General features: G+C 35.4%; 1 protein-coding gene across 2 annotated transcripts in view; it reads right to left on the reverse strand.

Annotated features, from left to right (window-relative positions):
• Nucleotides 1-1675: 1675 nt before the first annotated feature.
• Nucleotides 1676-17510, reverse strand: part of LOC149552823 (exocyst complex component EXO84B-like) — a 68250-nt gene continuing 52415 nt past the window's right edge. Inside the window, exons 4-8 of one of the 2 annotated variants that reach the window (XR_016352974.1) lie at nt 6796-7320; nt 4966-5154; nt 4725-4861; nt 2985-3588; nt 1676-1953 (exon numbers count right to left, since the gene is read on the reverse strand). Coding sequence is in view for 1 of the 2 variants with exons in the window: in XM_089788356.1 (XP_089644482.1) it covers nt 3426-3588; nt 4725-4861; nt 4966-5154; nt 6796-7320 (1014 nt within the window). In the remaining variant the exon portion in view is untranslated. Of the gene's footprint in view, nt 1954-2907; nt 3589-4724; nt 4862-4965; nt 5155-6795; nt 7321-17510 lie in introns of those variants that run through there. The other variant, XM_089788356.1, reaches the window with a different exon arrangement.

Consider the following 17510-nt stretch of genomic DNA (forward strand, 5'->3'; position numbering starts at 1 on the left):
CCATATCTTAGAAAGCAACACAATCAAATAAAATTGTCATTCAATTTCAACTATTCCTTCGCTACAAAAATTAAACGATTTTTCCTTAACTTCTTTGGAGACCACCTCTCTACTTGTCTCACATCTTAGATGATAAGACCTAAGTATGTCACTAATAATCTAGCCTTACAATTATTCACCAACCATAGGTAGTATTTTTAATCATGTTCCCGTATGGCATAGAAATCTTTGACATGATGAGCTATTTTTGGACCAATTCGTTGTACACATGGTAAGTCATGACTATTTCTAACACAAATGTTTTTTTGTCTTCATTAGTGTGGAACCATCCTGCAAGTTAATAACTAATCTTCTCAACTACAATATTTTCCTTCATCCACGTCTTCTTTCTACAGTAACTTTTGCTCAACAACCATCTTGGGCCTGTTGTCAATGTTTAGCTCATAAGAGGTGGTTGATTTGACTTTGAGCTACTAGTGATAAGATGTCTTAAGATTCTTTATATGTGCCTCCATTTGTGATTGATAGGACTACTCCCCCGAAGCTCATAACTGACATGACCAACACACTAAAAAGAGTCCTTGGTTTTCCAATCACACAACTCTGCTTGTCTGCACTTGTTTTGCAGCACAAAAACCCTACCACCCCCTTGTATTTGTTTTGCTCTACAAGTCTCCTGACTGAGCCTATCGTGAAAACCAATTCCAAGTACTTGTATTCCTCCACAATCACTAAGAGACTTCTTTCAAAGATGAAACAGCCCATTGCTTCTTCCTTTTAAAAGAAAAAGTCATGACCTTAGTCTTGCTAATGTTCACCAGCATCCTGAGCTGTCGACAAAAGATAACTAAGCTTTCAAATGTTCTCTCAAATTATAGACATTTTTTGCAATTAAAATAAGATCATACGTATAAAAATGCAGCAATGACCAACAAAACATGCCAATTAACTTGTATAAGGTGCACATTAAAAGCATCACTGTGATGAGCAATACTTCAAACTTTCTGCGGTATTGAATGAAAAGCTTGACATGTTCAATTATAAAACCCTTTGATTTCATTGCATAATATAAAGCTTGACATGTTCAATTATAAAACCCTTCAATTTCCATTGCATAGTATAGCGCACCATCTATATTTCGACCACACATGACTTGATATTATGGTAACTTGTTTCAATCAATTACAGTTTAAAAGATGGCATTTAGAAAACCCTGGTAAAGAACCCAATTTAAAACAAATATTGATTTGAACCGACAAAAAAATTGAGACGAAGTTATGTTAGCAATACTTTCTTCACTCCATCATAGTTACATGGCGTAGAATAATTAATTTACCCCTGCCAATATATACAGAAGAAATCAACCAGAAACAAGGTACTTATTTTACTTTGAAAACTTAAATATTATTAAATATATTAGTAATTACTCACATTAAAAAGTTAGCAATTTGCAATATAAATTAATATATTAATTAATATTAACATCTGCATCAATAATCAAATCGTTAAAAAGAATAAAAAGCCTTCTGCATTTAATTATAGACAAGCCTCAAACTGGGATTCCCTGGACATCTTCCTAACAGGGTTGAGTCTAATCAATCAGATATCCAGGTCACAATGTGTAAAACTGCAACACTAAAATAATTAAATGCTAATAAAATTGATGACAAGAAAATTTACTTCGAAAAAAATTACATTTTCTCACTTCAGGAGATTTTATTATGTTTTGACAATACAAAATGGTCAGCATCTTTGGCAACAGCGCGACAGTAAAAGACAATTTCAAATAAATTATATATATAAAGGCATTGGGATTTTCAAGCAACAAAAGCCTAGTTTCAGGTTCCTATGCAGTGAGAATGTTTGTCAAGAAAGCAGGCTGGAAGTAACAGTATCTTCTGAGTATGGCTCATAATTGCTCCTCACGTGATGATAGGATACAACAAAGGCAGCCTGCAATCCATAAAAGAAATATTTAGCTGCTATTATTCAAAGATATTAATTAAATGATATTTCTTACACATCCTTGTTCTGCTATCTCTGATTACTCAAATATGTGCACAGCCATCAACATAACATGGATAAGCCTGGTCTCAAAAAAGTTGAGAAAACAAAAAAAGGCAATGATCTCTACTGTTTCAAACTCCTGGTAACTAACTACAGTAATTTGCATGACTCAATCTTCAAGCTTTCTTCCAGTAATTTACAGAACTTATAGGTTAGACTATTAACAACCACTGTAGCTCAGTGTTTAATGCACTTCCACTCATCAGATCACCCAATATACATATGTGTGTGTATTAAAAATACACAGAGAATATATAAATATATGCCAATCAAGGCAAAGTGTAGTGATAAAGTCATTTTATTGTTGAGGCCACCACCAAAGTTCAAAACCCCACTGGCTTGCTCAGCTTGCTGGCCTTGTGCCTTCACTGTGCTGATGCGCTCCCAGGAGTTCTTGCAGGCTGTGGGCCTTTGCTGGGAAGTTGCCCTTGTAGGTTGTGGGTTATTGAGACTACGGGAACAAATTAAACAGGTTAATTGGGAATGATGGTCCCCCAGAAGTGGCCTCGAGGGAAGAGATCCTCTGTAAGTGCTCTCTGGGATCAGACCACTCTAGAAACCTGAGTTTTCTCAAACAATATTTGTGTGTGCACATGCGTGCAGAATTTGAAAACAAAAAACAAATTGATTAAATTAGCTTGCTATGGTCAGGCAGTCATGAAGCAAAAATAATGATTCACTCAGACAAGTAGACTCTATCAGACTCCACAGGTTCAATTATATTGGGTAGTAGAGTCGACTCCTATGTGATTTGATAAATCTTTCCATGTTTAAAAATACAACCTTGTGCAAGATGTGAGGTGTATAGCCATTAAACTATTCTTCAAGCCAACAGCTCACTGATTCAAGGCAAATTTTATTGCATTTCATTACATCAAACAAGTGATTGCCATGAATTTAAAGTAAAGAATGTGTACCTGTGAAACTTGGGCTAAATGTTATTATTACAAGTGGTGTATCTTCCAAACTATCCATTCTCTATAAACCCAAAAAATTACATGGCAAACTTCCTCCACATGAACTTGCCATCATCTTTACAATTGGTACTTGGAGAAAAATAAGTACAGAACTGACTCCTCTCCACCATGCTAGTATACATGTAGTCATGTTCCAACATCCACTTTATATTGAACCCTTGAAAAGCCTTTGAAGTTGATGGAATCAATAATACAAACACTCCAAAAAAGGATGTACCTTATACCAACATCAAAATGCTCCATGAATGAAAGAAACTCCTGATAGCTTCTAAAACACAATTTTTCATGATCAATATCTCTTACAAACTGCAAGGCTGATTCGGAAAATAGTCGACAATAGCAACATAACCTGTGAAACCCTCATGTAAAATAAAGTAAATATTATGAACTTCCATGTGACCTCACTGAAGACATGGACTGTGCAGACACAGATGCTGTGGGACTGTTTGGTTCTCTATCCCCATTAACACTTCTTGATCTTCCACTTAATTTAAGCATGGCATCTTGAGCAACATCAACAAACCACTCATCCTCAGGCAAAACACTGTCAAAGCATCAAAATAAACTATGTCAGGCAAGATGTAGCAAAGAAATTAAGCACAAAATAAATAAATTTAATTTATTCATAATATTTATGAACGAATATTTGTTACAATTTATGACATTTAAGGTTGATAAGTTGATATCAAATACATTAAGATTATTATTTTTGTAACATTTAAGGTCATTTTGTTTAAAGTATGTCTGCTATGTGGTATTCTGAACCTAATTCTTAAATATATATGTAGTTTTATTTGATTTTTCTATGACTGTACCCAGGACCCTCTCAGAAAATTGTTGCACTGGGTAACATAGCTGCGCTTGATTCCAATTTGGTAACTTAGTTTCCACATGTATTAAGTTTTGCACTTTTAATCCTATTCAAGTGGCATAGTAATATAATCAAAATGGGAATGGATGCTTTTTAAAGATGTCCAATCCCTAGGTTGACGAGTCTTCTGATGCCTGGAAAGATTTGAAATTCGTTATAAAGGAGACTATTATTATAAAATCCTGTTTTTCGCTGATCAAACTTGTTTCTTGGGATAAAGTTACATTGCTGCTTGGCCTGATTTTGGATGCGTTAATCATAATATATTTTACTTCTGAAAGTTACTTCAATCTCTTTGTTTAAATTTGGCACTATGTGCTCATTTGAATTAAAACAATGTCATTTGTGATTTTGGAATACGAGCAGATATATTATTTGATTTTTCATGAAAAGTGCTATGCATAATTATCAATCAATATTTATATGGAAGCGGATTGATGTACTCAAGTGAGTGAGAAAAAAGTCTTTCAATAGATCATGGTGTTTGAACAAGTTTATCTCTCATACATCAGGTCTACGTTTGAACCCTTAAAAATTATTCAATTTTTTTCATTCTGTCAAAAGCTTTGATGAATGTTCATATTGGCTTTATTTGCTTAATTAGCTCCTCAAATTGTGAAAAAGGAGCATTTACATAATTAGACAGCCAATTTAGTTTATGCAACTTCTCGAATTAAACATTTCTCTTTCAAAATTTGTAAAAGCTTCATATTTTGAATTTTGACAGGCAAGCTAAAAGATATAAAAGAACCCATCAGAGATTACGAAAACAAAAGACACTCTTACAATTATGTAAAGCTATAATATACCTGTTTGGATCCATCCCAGTGTTAGCAAAGACATTTATAGCTCTTGAGATAATGTCCCTAACTACTTGATGCATGTGTCTTGATAAGTAGCGCCCTTGAGATGCAAACTGCATAACGAACTGCATATCCAGCACAAACTGCACCCAACAAATGTTTGCAATATCAAGTAAGCAAGTAATATAAATGAAATCTCTCTGAAAGAAGAGCAAACACCTTCTCAGTATTTCTTTCAACCACCAACCTGCTGCAAACCCAAAGGTCCTAAAGGTTTAGGTCCATCTTCAATATCCTCCCAGAAAGTCTGATCATCAGAAAGCCAGATTATAACAGTTTCAGTGAGTCTCATCAATAGCACTGTGATGACTCTTTCTCTGCCAGGTAACATTTCAGTGGCAATGTACGATAACCTGTTCAACTTGGTAAAGAGTTCCTGTGCAAAACAAACATGGTTCTTTTAGAAAAGTCGGTTCAAATAAATCTTCTGAATGATTCAGTAGTTATCAAAAATATTTACCCACTTTCAATTCCAGCTCAGATCCAAAAGATAACTAGAGATGCCTCATTACTTTATCCGTGCAGTAATGATGACAAAAATAAATGCATACTGAGATTAACTATACCAGAATTTATGGTTAAGAACAGAAGACTGTAAAAGAACAATGAAAGCACAAAAGCAGCATAAGATCACCTAGAGCCAGGACCTTGGGCAATCTCTTACAAGTCTTACTCATGAGTTGCTTCTAAAGTCAAAAAAATACACAAAAGACCTCAAACTATTAGAAAATAGCTTGGACAAACTAAATTGCCCAGGCATAATGTAAACATCTATTAAGAGTCAAGTAAATTAACTACTGTACTTGTGGACGTTTCAACTGCACATAAAGAATCACCCCATGGTCTTCAAGTTTCCACAGCCCTAGATAAGGATTAAAAACAAGCAACAACTCCTTAATATTCAATATTGATAAAGAACAAGATATCCAGGAGTGTCAACTCTATTATTTTTCAGGAAAATTAGCATTATATCTATGTTAGTTGGTTCCAGCTATAAAAAAAAATCACGTGACAAATTAATTGTCACTGACTTCATAAAGAACATGCTCACTTCCTATTAGGATTTCAATGCAATCCCAAGGGAGAGAATTCTAAATACATTAAACAGCAGTGCAGAGAAGACTGGTTTGAGAATCTTGTGCAAAATATTTTTATGTATTTCTTATCTGATTGCAAAGCTGAGAGACGTGCCATATCCAAGCAGTCATAGCTATCAAACATATAGCAGATGTTTGCTTTTGTCTTCAGTTCCTCATTTTTTTATTAAGCTACTTAAATGGACATTATGAAAGAATTTATTTCATATGTGGTCTATAGTAGATTTAGAGCATTATTTAATACAAGTCAGGCTTTTGATAAAGAATGTTATTTGTTAAGCAAAAGTCAAATTTGACAGAGCCAACTATTGATTACATACTTCGAATTAAATTGAATTCATATTGATTACTTTAATATAATTTCATTATTCACGAGTCTGAGTTTTAAGAAATTCCCAATTTAAACAAACAGCTATAACAAAGAGCTGAACTTTTCCTCTCTCCCACCAGTCAACTACAGTCTCATTTGTGTGCAATCAGTTTATTAATTTTAGACTTTAGTTTGGAGCAATTAAACATTCTTTATAATCTAAGTTATATTTTACAGATTTTAATCTCAATCAATCTCTAGCAACTGTCTCCACCCGCAACAATTATTCAAAATTGATAGTTTCCCATGTGTAAAATAATAAATTGCTCAAAAACATTAGCCAAATTTGTATATAAGATTTATCTAAATTAACTAATATAGATAAATATTATGGTAATTACTATTTATCATATATTAAAATTAAATTATAATTTTCTTATTTATTAACCGAAAAATTATGCATACAGTTCTTGAAATATTTTGACAAAAAATTTAAAATCATAATATCAAAATGACTTAATAAATGAGCCCAATAACATTGCAAACCACCACAACAACAAACAATACACAAGCCTAAACAAACATGTCATTTGAAATATTGAAAACAAACCTGAAATATTGGAGAGGGAAAAGCATCTTGATGCCATGAGCTACTGTCAGCCTTTTCATCTAAATAAATGTACATATCTGCACTTAATTGTGCATCACTTTCTTCAGTAAAAATCAAATCTAAGGCATGTTGTCGGCAGAAATTATCGCGCAATTTATCAACACTCCGCTGTAACCGCTTTCGCCAATCTCTAAGTTCAGGATAACGGTTCTGTTTTTCAGCTAATCTCTTTCGAGGATCTTCCTTGCCACTAGTTTGATTGGGGATAAGTTTGAGTGCAGCACGTGGTAGCAACTCATCTGCTAGGGCAGCTGCATTTCCCAGGAGGGCAATTTGTTGTGTCTCGGTCTCAGCTGATCTTATTATTTTATTTTCTGACACCTCCAAGCTGCCATCCTCTTCAATTGTAGTAGGCAAAGCCTTTATTAACAGGCTTACATATGAGTCAAACACCTTTGCGAGACCATCCAAGGTTGGTCCTCCCAATTGCATGCTCAATAGTGGTGCTACATCATCAAAAAACTCCTGCAGCAAAAAATCATTTTCTCAATATTAATACTTCCAACAACATAAACCATGAAGAAGGTGAAGCACAATAGACATAGGCTATTCCACATGGTATAAGACCCTGTGTGGTCTGCTAATAGATAATAAGACATCAACAGATGAAGATATATTTTTTTGTTTACAGTTCTAATACAGAAAGCAAAAAAACATTCTAGAGTTCACACTCATCTCCATTGGAATTCACATTTTTTGATGAAGGCATTACTGTCTTTGGACCAAGCTATTTTCTTCTTTCCTTGGAATTATTTTTTGTCTCCAAGCATTCCTAGCTCTAAATGGAGCTATGCATGAACTTTTGCTTAGTTATACTTAAAAATTGTTGCAACATGTCATAGAAACCTGATGGATAAGGATAAAGGATTTATTATCCAGTTGATCCAAATTAATGTACCAAATAACCAAAGGAGCTGTAAGTGTCAAATAGCATCAAATAAAAACTATACCATTAGTAAACCAGCCTTACCCAGAACTATACAGTTTTAATCCAAAGCTGGGTCCACATCAGGGTAGCTAAAAATTATACCAGAATCCAGGAACAAACCTCAAGGATGATGTCCATTTGTCCCACACCTTGGGATGTTTATTGCAGTGATAAATGGTGGAAATGAACCTATGTAGGTTGTAGACTTATATTGTTGAATAACTGTTGGATAACAAAGATTGCTGTGATCCTAATCAGATCACAGCAGACTGAAACTGAAAACTTCTGGAAATGTAACAGATAAAGCTATGAGCAGGAAATTTCATTTAAAAACTGAAATCGATAGAGATATGCTTAATCTGAAATTTCTTGTACAACGGAATTATGGACTGCAAGAAATGATGAAACCAATCTTTTGCTGCTGTTAAGTCAGAACCAACTGCTTTTCTAGGGATTAATACAAAAATAAACAATAACATTGTACATTATTGATGTAAAGCCCTCCAACAACAAAAAGTGAACATTAAAATTTAAGACAGATGGAATTCAAGTTTACTGAGGTGTAGTTGCCTAATCAGACCGAATTAAGCACTACAAATGATGTCTTGGCCAGGCAGTCATCAGCCAGCAAAAGAGTTTCTTTCCCCATAAGCATTTCTCACTTGCAGCCTAGGTTACTTTTTATGATTGTTAATGTTTGGTAGCTTATGTCGGATAACTCTATGGATATACATGTAATTATATATGAGATATAATTCTCTGTGAGATATAAACTTATTATAAGTGAGATATATATATATATATATATAACAATAATTAAGTTTAGATAAATTAATTATTTGATTATTGAACAGACATGTCTATTCAATAACCTATGCTCAACATAAATGAGAGGATGTTGCATATGGAAAATATATACCAATACAGGCAATGCAAGTACATTTGCAGCGATCCGAGAAACATTAACATGGTATCAGAGCAGGTTCCATACCAGGCCTGCACTAAATAAAGATAACTACATAGATGGCAAATGATAATATTGAGATTAACAGCAACAATAAATTGATTGATATCACATAGGCACCATCCATAATCAAGGTAGTGGAGATCCAAAGGCAAGCTCCTGCAATTTTTTTATTGAAACCACACAGGTTCTTCAATCATTGGTGATCACACTCAAATATGGAAGCATTACAAAATCCTATGTGGCACAAATTGATTCCCAAATTGCATTCCTCTGGTCCAAGCCCCTTCCAACACTCCAACTGTTTGTCAAGCGCCAATCTGCACGGGCCCCAATCCGACATGTACATTGTCAACAGCAGCATTCTATTAGTCTCACGCACCACAAAGGCACCCCGATCCCACCCCACATAGACATTGGAAGAGGAACTTGACAGACCCAGACACGATATTTGCCCATAGCGATCACAGCACCAAAGTATTTGGGTGAGCTCCGAACCATCTTTGAGACCAAAGTCCAAGCACAAAATCGGAGACCGGTGCAAGCAATGATCTGTAGCAGATTCAATCCCATTCAGCAATTTGCCCATCATTGCTGAGTTTTTGAAGTTGAGCACCTACCGAGGACCTTTGATCCAATTGTCTTTGGACTAACATTACCTTATAATAATACAATATGTGGAGAACATAAATAGATACAAAGGACAAGATGAAGGAGTGCCTTCTTTTTAATGAAAGAAATATTTAAATGTTGTAATTTGTAAGGAGTATTATCGGGATGACCGAGGAGTTAATTAGTGGTGGGCCCCGAATGCTCTCTTCACCGTACGAATGAAGGGTGACGAGGAGATGGTAGTGGGGCCTGCCGACTAAGCCCCCTTCCCTTTAGAAAGTACCAAATAAATTCTTGGTGAAGGTATAATATATTTTATGTTTTATTCTAATGTTAAAATTCAATCAATTCATACTATATATATCTGATATGCTATATGTTATATGTTATGAATTAATTCATAATATATATATTTGATATGTGATATCAGATGAATTGATTATTATTAAGTATTATATTATGAATAAAATTAAGTATTATGTTATATTAATTTTTGAAAATATAAAATAAAGAGTTATGTTATAATCATTTATGTTGTTAGTAATATGCATGAGTTAAATTACTAAAAATCAAACTAATGTTATCGTTCTTATTTTATATCTCTATATGAGCTATTTGCCTTGATCTTTTCCTCCGAGAATGTTCTTGCAAGAAAAAGAGGGAGACTAAGATTCAAAGGAAGAAGACTAAGGATGCTATTTGGTTAACCTTCAATGAACCCAATTTTATTGATTAAGAGGGAGTAAACCATGCTGAGATGGTTTCTATAATAATCTATAAGTTGTCACAGTCAAGAGGACTGTGACCATGTGATTTTTATATGGGCCTATCCCCTGTGTACATCATGAGGAAGTGACGACTTCCAAATGATCATCACTTGTACTTGGAGAAGTTGTTGTAAGATGACGATCTTACAATAAACTTGTATTATGAGATCAAATAAATTGAGTAGATGGTGAATGTCTTGTATCTCAACATTCTGGGAGGCCATTACTCTTAGAGTACTTGGTGAATATCATTAATATTCTGGGAGGCCAATACTCTTGATATCAAATGTGATACCTAAACGTTTTGAGTGAGTGGTGAATATCATTGATATTATGGGAGGCCAATACTCTTGATATCAAATGTGATATCTAAACGTTTTGAGTAAGTGGTGAATATCATTAATATTCTAGGAGACCAGTACTCTTGATATCAAATGTGCTATCAAACCTTGTTTTTGAGTACTTGATGAATATTGGATGTTGATATTCTGGAAGATCAAGACTCTTGATATCAAATGTGATATCGTACCCTAGTTTGAGAAACTGATGAATATCATATGTTGATATTTTGGAGATCAATACTCTTGATATCATATGCTATATTAAATGGTGCAAAACTTCTAAGATATCCTTAATATTACCAATGACATAATATTTGTCTTGTGTTTATCCTCCCTTGCTAAGAGGGAGTGTAATGTTTGGTAGCTTCTGTCGGATAACTCTATGGATATACATGTAATTATATATGAGATATAATTCTATGTGAGATATAAACTTATTATATGTGAGAAATATATTTATAGATAACAATAATTAAGTTTATATAAATTAATTATTTGATTATTGAATAGATATGTCTATTCAATAACCTATGCTCCATATAAATGAGAGGATGTTGCATATGGAAAATATATACCAATACAGGCAATGCAAGTACATTTGCAGCGATCTGAGAAACATCAACAATGATGTGTTCAATGTTTGCCCCTTGTGATATTTACTTTCCTAGTACGTACCTTGTCACTTTACGAATGTCTGATAAGTCAAAAATATTTTGTTTTCCTAACAAACAGAACTAAAAGAATATCTAACTACCCAAAAGCCAACGGACACTTAAAAAATATCCACTTGACCCACACCTTGGGAAATTTATTGTCCTGATGAATTATGCATATGATGAGGCTGTGTAGATAGAAATCTTCCAACTTCGAATAGCTGTTAAACAGTGAAGGTTGTTTCAATCCCAGATCGATTGCTATTTTAACTGAACATGAAACTGCTCAAAATATAGTAATAGTGCTATCCACAAATTTTCCATTTAAAACTACAGAGATCAGAAAATCAGAAACTTCCAGATAAAGAAATTCAATCCAAAAGTAAAGGAAAAATATGCAACAGCTGGAATTAGAATTTGAATCTGTAACTGCTGAAAAGTCAAGACTGACTATTCTTTCATGTTTGGGACAGACAAACAAGCTATCACTGTGCCAAAAAGAGGAGAATTACATAAAATAGAATAGGACTTTCCTCAGGGTGTGTGGATGTCACCTGTTGAGATTCCATGTCCCACTTGTAGTCCATCAGTGGTAACCAGTCCGAGAGATCTTACATGGAACATCTTGCATGATTTTTTACATCTGGATATTGTACCAGCAATCTTTGTTCTTGCCTAGCCAAAAACCGAAGTTGCCAAAATCCGAAATTGATGAAGTGCTTAGCTTGTTGAAGTCTCAGGGTTTTGCTTACCCTTGTGCTGTCATAACTTCTCTATCAGCTCCAAGTTCCTTGATCACCTTGTAAAATCTAGCTAAGTTTTTGAAGTTCAAGCTATCAGCACCCACCACACTCTCTACCTGGTTAATCCCTTTTCCTCTGCATCCTCAAAACCTGAAGTTAGAAGAGTAAAATTTGTTAAATGTTATATTTGACAAGCTTGATGTTGAGTTTTCTCTTCCATCAAGCTTCAGACCATCAGTTCTTCCATCCCCTCATCCATATTGGGCATGCTTCCCTTTGCCTTCCCAATCCCTGACTTATCAGACTTCAGACTTTCAACTTTCTCTTTACCTTTATCCCATTCTGGTATAAGTAAGATATCTAAACAATCCTAATCCCTGATTCATTCCTCTTCAAGACCACCTAAGTCTTTCATCAGACATGGGGTTTTCGGCTTTCCCTTACAAACAAGGAGCATTTGGCTTTCCCCTTACCTTCATCCCATTTTTCTGTGAAGTAAGACCCTTTCCCAATCCCTAATCCCCAACTCATTCCCTACACAATTCCTAGGCGATTTCATCAGACCTTCGGGCTTTCACTTACCATCATACCATTCCTTCCATCACCAACTCCCCAAAATCTAGGTCCCTCTCCTGACATCATCAGCCCTTTGCTGATGTTACCCTCTTCATCTCCTACTGATTAAACAAATCCACATTCATTCTACAATTACGTCATAGTCAAAGGTCAAACTTTCAGCATTCTTCATCCTCCCCTTCCTCATTGGAAAGCATCACCATGAATACCCAATGCACGACAGCCTACAAAGGATTGTCTCATCAAAGCATAGAAGGTGAACATCCTCTTCTTGCAAGCTCAATAATAAGCAATACATTGTAGGTTCAAAGCCCAATGTTTGATGCTGATCTCTCTGGGTTGTGAACAATTTAATGTCTTTTCTCTTTGGCATGATGTTAATACTCCAAAAAGAGTGTTTTCGACCCAAGAATGTGATTGATGTTCAGCAAGAACGAACACCAAATCTCAATCCACAAGAGCTACAAAAGGGTCTTAAATGATTTAAGCACAGATTGACAAAGAAAGTCGGTGCCCATACCTCATTATCACCTATAGGCGACCCTTTTGTCGAAGTTCCATCCCCCAAAGTAGATGTCGTGGGCAGTCTTCATATCTTTTGTACTCAAACTCAAAAAACATCGATGTAACAATACGGAAAACACGCAGAAGATACCCTATCATACTTCTTGGTAACCCAAATCGTAATGAATAATACAAATGTTTGTATTTCTTGGTTTTCTGGCAGCTAGAGTTTCCAACTTGTCTGCAACATTTTGGCATCGTTTCTCAGCTTCCTCCCTCCAAAATAAAGCCTCCACATTTTATTTTTCTAAGGGTTTTTCCATTGTTTCTCTATCATAACACATGCAATTTTTTCAAATCTCTGCAACTGTGATTAGGCTTGTGCCTCAGCATCAATAAAATTGCTATTCATCACCTCTCTTCTAGCATCCAATGAAAATATTATTACCTCTTTGCTTCAATAAAGATTCACCATAATCTCTATATTTGTATGTCATTTTAATTTGTTTTCGGGTGTTGTGGATTACTTCTTCCCTTTGAGCGTCTCTCAAACCCTAACCTCCATACACATCAAGGAACTAGTGTAGCAAAGAGCCAATATCAATGTTCATGGTAACCCTTATTGATTCTCGTTGTTCTTGGTGGGAAGGAATAAATTATAGTCTTAGTTCATTACCACCCTTTTCAATTTTCTGCATTTCACTTACCCTATTCCGTTGCAAGTTGTTATATTAGGATTAGTCTATACTCTGTAGGTTAAATCTGTGTTGACTAGGATCAACACAATGTACCTAGGTTAGACAGGAAGCCAACCTTCTCCTAAAGGTTCAATCTCATTCGCAAGGTTCCACCTTGACATGGTTCCCATGTTTCACTAGAATACTGAACCAACTTCAGCAAGGGTGCAATTTCGAGTAAATATAACACCTCTAACCTCAAGATAAATTGAAGATAATATGAATGATGCCTTGGCCAAACAGAGTCATCAAACCTATGTGCAAAAACATCCCTTTCCAAAAATATAACATGACTGCCTCGCATTTAAGTCTTTTTATAGCAATCCCTCATTTAATAACATATAAAAACATTAAACTTTCTTTTCTTTTTCCTTTCCCTTGCTGGCCTTTTTTCACTTTATGCATCTACCACAAGTAATTTTAAGCTAGTTTTGATTTCCTCACAAACAAAAATACACCTATAAGATTAAAACACCTAGAGTTAAAGTTCACTATTTTTATTCAGCATCGAACACTTCTACACCCTCGAATTGATTTATCCCAAATTGCTTCTGATTCTGATTTGATACACTAGAGAAGTGCTACTTACACAAAAAAGCAGTGCCCCCTGCAAATAAGCCCTTGATTTGCAAGAGCAAGGATGTGCAAAGGGCAGTAGGTCAAGGAAAAAGCATCCCCCAACTGTCTCCTTGGCAGCAGCCCCATGGGCATGTACGTCCCCAATCTAGCCATGTAGGTGCAGAAGCATCTCTGGTATGTTCCCCATTCAGGTGAGCATTTGAGTATGCTCTATTGTCCCCAAGGCATATTAGGTTGTCATGTTGTCCTCAAGACATTTCAAGGGCCTACTAACATCCCTTGACCCAAGGGGCAGCAAAACATCACCAAATCTTGTTAAAAGGTCAAAGAATTCAAAAATTAAAAACCATACAAGAAAGGGGCCCACCATGGACCACGACCATAAAATCATATAAATACGCTAGTCCACACTCTATTGCAATCATAAAAAGTGAGAATCAGAAGCACCCACACACTATAAAAAATGTCATTTCATGTTAAAAACAGTCAATGCCCCATAACAGTCCTTGTGACCTTTAGGGTTTTAATTTGGCCTTGGTGGCTTCCTCTTGGCCCTTGTGGGGATTGCAACCCCTAGAATCCTGCTCTAGTTTCAAACTTTTCCTTTTACAAATTAATCTTTTAATTCCAAGTAATGCTACTTGGTGTTAATCAAATATTTTAGAAAGTAAATATGATGATCTTAGTGAAGATGTTTGGATTACGCGGAAGCAGATTGAAGCTGTAACTACTTAGGAAACTCTTTGTCACATTATTTTCTCTAGTACATCCATTACTAACGAACATTCGGGAGTCTACTACTCTGCAATCTATTACATTTATTTGAAGAATATTTCTAAAGAAATTACTCTTTCTCAATTGAAGAATGGCAGCAAGATTTTCTAATCTCTGTAAACAGCAGCTGTAACAAGAAAGCATTTGCTTAGATAGTCTGAACTTTGCAATGTCAGTGACATTCAGACATTAAATAGTGCAAACAATGATCCTAAAATGCCTAACAGAGGATTCTTGGTCTATGGTTCAATTTCCACTCAAGACATGAACTATGACTTTAGATTGTTATCTCTAACACAAAATTATCATACAACAGTATATAACTTTTGTACAAATTTCAGGTTTTTTTACTCTTTTTCAACATAAATGTCAAATTGCAATTTCTTTTACACTTTATAGTAGTTAGTTTTTCAAATGTATCCCCATGTCTTAAAGACTTTGTGGAACATAGGAAGTGAATGAGATGAGAAACTATAATAAATGGTTTGTAGGGAAAAGCACTTCCTGAAGATTTTGCAATAGGCATATCAAGCTAGGTAGTCTTGATTGTGAGGGAAATTCCACAGTTAAGTTCCCTTAAACCACTCAATAAATCATCACATAGTTTGATAATTGTGGAAACCCCACTTACACAAAAATGCATGAGCAAGGGAGTTCTATCGTAAATGGTTCATAAGACATGCACTTGTTGAAGGTTTCTGCAAATAATTAGCAAGTTAATTGGGAAACTACATAGTGTAATTGGTGGCAAACAGAGGGTACACTAATTTATGCGTGCAGACTAGCAAGTAGGCCTATTTCCCTCTTCTCAATTACATTAGGAAGGAGAGTAGATTGGCTTGGTTCAACCTCAAATCTGATCAAAAAGGATTGGGTGAAAGGTAGATTCAACAGTTCTTCTTTAAATTGAAAATGACTACGCAAAACATGTGAGTTGAATGCTAGATCTAGGGCCAAAGGTGTGGAATTGGTAGTAACCAGCATGCACAGAAAGCCTCAAATCAGATAAGCAGATATGTGATACAGATCTGAAAAGAAGAGGAAGAGAATTCGTGTTTGGAATTTGAGCTTTAAAAGGCCAGTCAATGATGCTCCGAAGCGTTCCTGACCTGGGATGTCAGATGCGGACAAAATTTTGGATTTTCAGGATTAGGATGTCACTTAGTATCTTCCCTGAATATCTTGTCATAAAAAAGTGTCGGATGATGATGCGTCAAAGCATCATTGCCCTTACTTTTTCAAATCTGCAAAAGGGGGGGTTGCAGGTCTTTGTCTTCTCTGTTTGATTCCAGATTTTTCTTCAAAACTTGTCACTATGCTTACAAAGGAGAGAAAGTGTTGGGTTGATAGGGATGTACCTACGTCAAACCTCGATTTTGGAATCAACCATGAATCGAATTGATATGTACTTGAGTTGAAAGCTTCCTTGTGTTGATGTTTGCATGAAGAAGTTGATGTTGACATGTACAGTTGATTTCATAATATGTTGATCATGAATGCCATCTTGAATGCTTGGGATCTGAACTTTACTTCTCCTTCAATAATTTGGTGATGCTTGATTGCTTGCTCAATCTTGATTGATAGGATGCGTGTAAGATCTAATTGGTATCTTGATGATGAGACGTTTCAAATGAGGAAGAAGGCTTGCTTTTATACCTATCCTCATGACACGTATTCGAATGTTTGAAGTAGGCTAACACGGAGGATTTCACACCTGCACATTCATACCATTGGAGGGTCCAAAATTGGGCCCCTTTTGGCAGATCAATGGCACCCCAAAACACCATTGACAACCCAATTAGAGCTAGGTCAAGGACCAGCATTAGGTGCCAGATGAAGTCACATAATTTAATCAAGTGAGAGCATAATCAGTCATGACCATAGCATAAAAGGCCTAAAAGCTAAAATGAGGCCTAAATGAGCAGAAAATTGTATAGAGATACACCTAGTGATGCTAAACATGGTTAAGCATGCTTCAGTTGAAGTTCTATGAGGGGTTGCCTAACAAAAAATTCTACTGCTTCAACCTCCTAAGCATCACCTAGATGCAATGGGTGCTAAGTGTACCATTCAGCATCATGGAGATGGGTTCTTGGAAGCCACTACTGATGAAATATGGGTTGATAGACTGACTTGAAAAAACAACGTTAAAAATCAACAGATTGTAACATAATTTAATATACTACAAAATCAGCATTTGCATCAAAACCAATATATTTATATAGTAATTTTATAGGTAAAATTTTGGAGTCAAATTAAATGTCCTTTTTTACCAAGCTTCCAGTATAAAACCTTTTCCCCGCATGCTACAATAATATAGAGCCCATCGTTTCAAAGCCTAACTTTTTATGCTATCCTTCTATAAGAGAGTTTTGCTTATAGGCTGTAACTAAGGGCCCGTTTGGTTGCTGGAATATAAATTAAGCATTGGCATTTGGAATGCTGGCTTTGGGATTCTGGCACTTGGAATCCAGATT

The sequence above is a fragment of the Cupressus sempervirens genome, chromosome 6, assembly GCF_028749045.1.
Source record: "Cupressus sempervirens isolate cs-2001-9-10 chromosome 6, ASM2874904v1, whole genome shotgun sequence".
NCBI lineage: Eukaryota > Viridiplantae > Streptophyta > Pinopsida > Cupressales > Cupressaceae > Cupressus > Cupressus sempervirens.